The sequence below is a fragment of the Sinocyclocheilus grahami genome, unplaced genomic scaffold, assembly GCF_001515645.1.
Source record: "Sinocyclocheilus grahami isolate Dianchi unplaced genomic scaffold, SAMN03320097.WGS_v1.1 scaffold1423.1, whole genome shotgun sequence".
Taxonomy (NCBI): domain Eukaryota; kingdom Metazoa; phylum Chordata; class Actinopteri; order Cypriniformes; family Cyprinidae; genus Sinocyclocheilus; species Sinocyclocheilus grahami.
In genome coordinates, this window is record NW_015506602.1 from 32,221 (window position 1) to 34,652 (window position 2,432).

General features: G+C 43.5%; 1 protein-coding gene across 2 annotated transcripts in view; it reads right to left on the bottom strand.

Moving 5' to 3' along the window:
* Positions 1 to 1,976, bottom strand: part of prr5b (proline rich 5b (renal)) — an 8,408-nt gene extending 6,432 nt beyond the window's left edge. The window contains exons 1-2 of one of the 2 annotated variants that reach the window (XM_016256379.1): positions 1,850 to 1,976; positions 362 to 475 (exon numbers count right to left, since the gene is read on the bottom strand). In XM_016256379.1, the coding sequence (XP_016111865.1) occupies positions 362 to 475; positions 1,850 to 1,881 (146 nt within the window). In that variant the 5' untranslated portion in view covers positions 1,882 to 1,976. Of the gene's footprint in view, positions 1 to 361; positions 834 to 1,849 lie in introns of those variants that run through there. The other variant, XM_016256380.1, reaches the window with a different exon arrangement.
* Positions 1,977 to 2,432: the final 456 nt, after the last annotated feature.

A 2,432-nucleotide genomic window follows, 5' to 3' on the forward strand; every position in this document is an offset into this window, starting at 1 on the left:
CACACACACACACACACACACACACTAATGAGGGCTGATGTGTATGTTGTTTACACACGTATCGTGTGGGCCACACAAACACACACTTTTCACACAAAAAGCAAACAGAGGAAACTGCTTTTGTAGGAATTTCTTCTCAAATGATGATGAGAACAGAAGAGCATTTATACAGTGTGTATGTGTGTGTGTCACATCAACATGAAGCTGATTGTCTGCGCGCACACACACACACAACACAGTGTGCACTGCAGGAGGTTACTGTGATTTTATTCCACTTCAGAACAGTGTTATTTACTCTTTCATGCACTTGACGGTTATACATGGATGTGTGTGTTGTGTGTAATATGTGTGTGTTGTGTACCTGTTCCAGGTGGCGTTGGTTCCTGCTCGATGCTGCTGGTTGTTCCTGTCATCCAGCGCTGATCTCTCTGACCGACCCAAATCACTCAGACTGGGAGAACTCATCAACTTCAGCCTGTGGAGAGTCCTCATGATTACTCTCACACACACACACACACACACACACACACACGCGCACAGCCGTTAGAGAGATACCCGACAGAGTGCAGTGTGTGTCGTCGGTCTCACTTCTATTGTCTGTCTGTGGTTTAGAGGGAGGGACTCAGTGAGACAATGTGCTTGAATCAACCACTTCCCTGCTGAAACACACACACTCTCACACACACACACTCTCACACTCTCACACACACACACAAATACTCGTACGTTCACTCAGCTCTCTAAATGATGATAATCCACAGACTTCTATTGTTTTTATATACTGCTAGTTATTATAGTTGTAACTCACACCGTAACACTAACAGCAAACTTCTGCATTTTTACAATTTAAGAAAAACTATTTTACAAACCATTTTTTACAAATGAGGAAGTCACCAGAAGGAGGTTTTGGGAGGTTTTGTCAGCTTTAGCTCGCTTCTGGGTATAAATTAGTTCCCAAAACACGTATAACTGGCTGTTATTAAGCCTCTCATTAAAAAAACACAACTTGATCCTAAAGAATTTGTTAATTACAGACCGATCTCAAATCTCCCTTTTCTGTCAAAGTTACTAGAAAAGGCAGTATCCTCTCAGCTATGCGCCTTCTTACACTAATACTAGTGTCTTTCATTCTTATTCCGAGGTCACCATACGTATCCAGACCAGACGGTGGATCAGCAGCTAGAGACGACCTCTACAGCCCTGAATGTCAGCGGAGACCCTGTCAACTAGATGAGCCCCAGAGACAGATCCCCTGCGAAGACCTCATCAGCCATCGGCACCAGACGAGTCCTCTGCTCAATCTGACCTGCGCTGCAGCCTGGAATTAAATGACATCATGCTGGTGTCGTCTGGTCAGAGGAGAACTGGCCCCCGACTGAGCCTGGTTTCTCCCAAGGTTTTTCTCCATTCTGTCACCGATGAAGCTTTGGCTTGATTAGCTGGGGATGCTTGACTGATTGCACAGACACTATTGAAGAGAGCTGAACTGGATGATGAATCACTGAATCATCAATGAACCGACTTTAGCTGGAAAATGACTCTGTTATTGTCTTCTTGCATCATTGACAAACTAATATTCCTGTTTGACACTGTAAAGCTGCTTTGACACAACCAGTATTGTATAAAGCGCTATACAAATAAAGGTGACTTGACAATAAACACTCAAACATGAGGGTGCAAAGTTGATCTGAATGTGACTCATATACAGTCAGATGATCACATGACTAACGACAGATCAATCAGCACATGAACATCAGATATTGATCAGAGTGTGAATGGAAACCATTGAGACAACTGTCAATCATACAATCATTAAAACTCAGAAACATCACACACACACTGTACTCACTCTAGTAAAGGCACATAATAATCCCAATCCATGGCTAGTTCAGCTCAGCTTTGCTCTACTGACACGAGCAGCACTAGTACTTCCTGTCTGACTGTCTGTCAGCAGCTGCCGTGGGATTGGAGGACAGATCATGGAAGTGAAAGATGGAGAGGAACACACACACACTCACACACACTTGCATTTGTGGTTTACGGGGACTCTCCATAGGTGTAATGGTTTTTATACTGTACAGACCGTATATATTCTATTGCCCTACACCAACCCTACCCCTAAAAGGAAACTACTGGCAATTTTTGAAATTTCATAAAACACAGTTTTTTGAGCCTTTTGTTTTACGGGGACACAAGAAGTGTCCTCATAAACAATGTTTACGCTGTAGTACCCATGTCAGTATGCACATTTGTGTCCTCAAACCATATATACCTGTGTACACACACACACACACACACACACTTGCTCACACTCACACACACACACACACTTGCTCACACTCACACAGAAACACACACACTCTCTCGCTCTCACACACAGAAACACACTCTCTCTCTCTCTCTCTCACACACACTCACACAGAAAAACACAC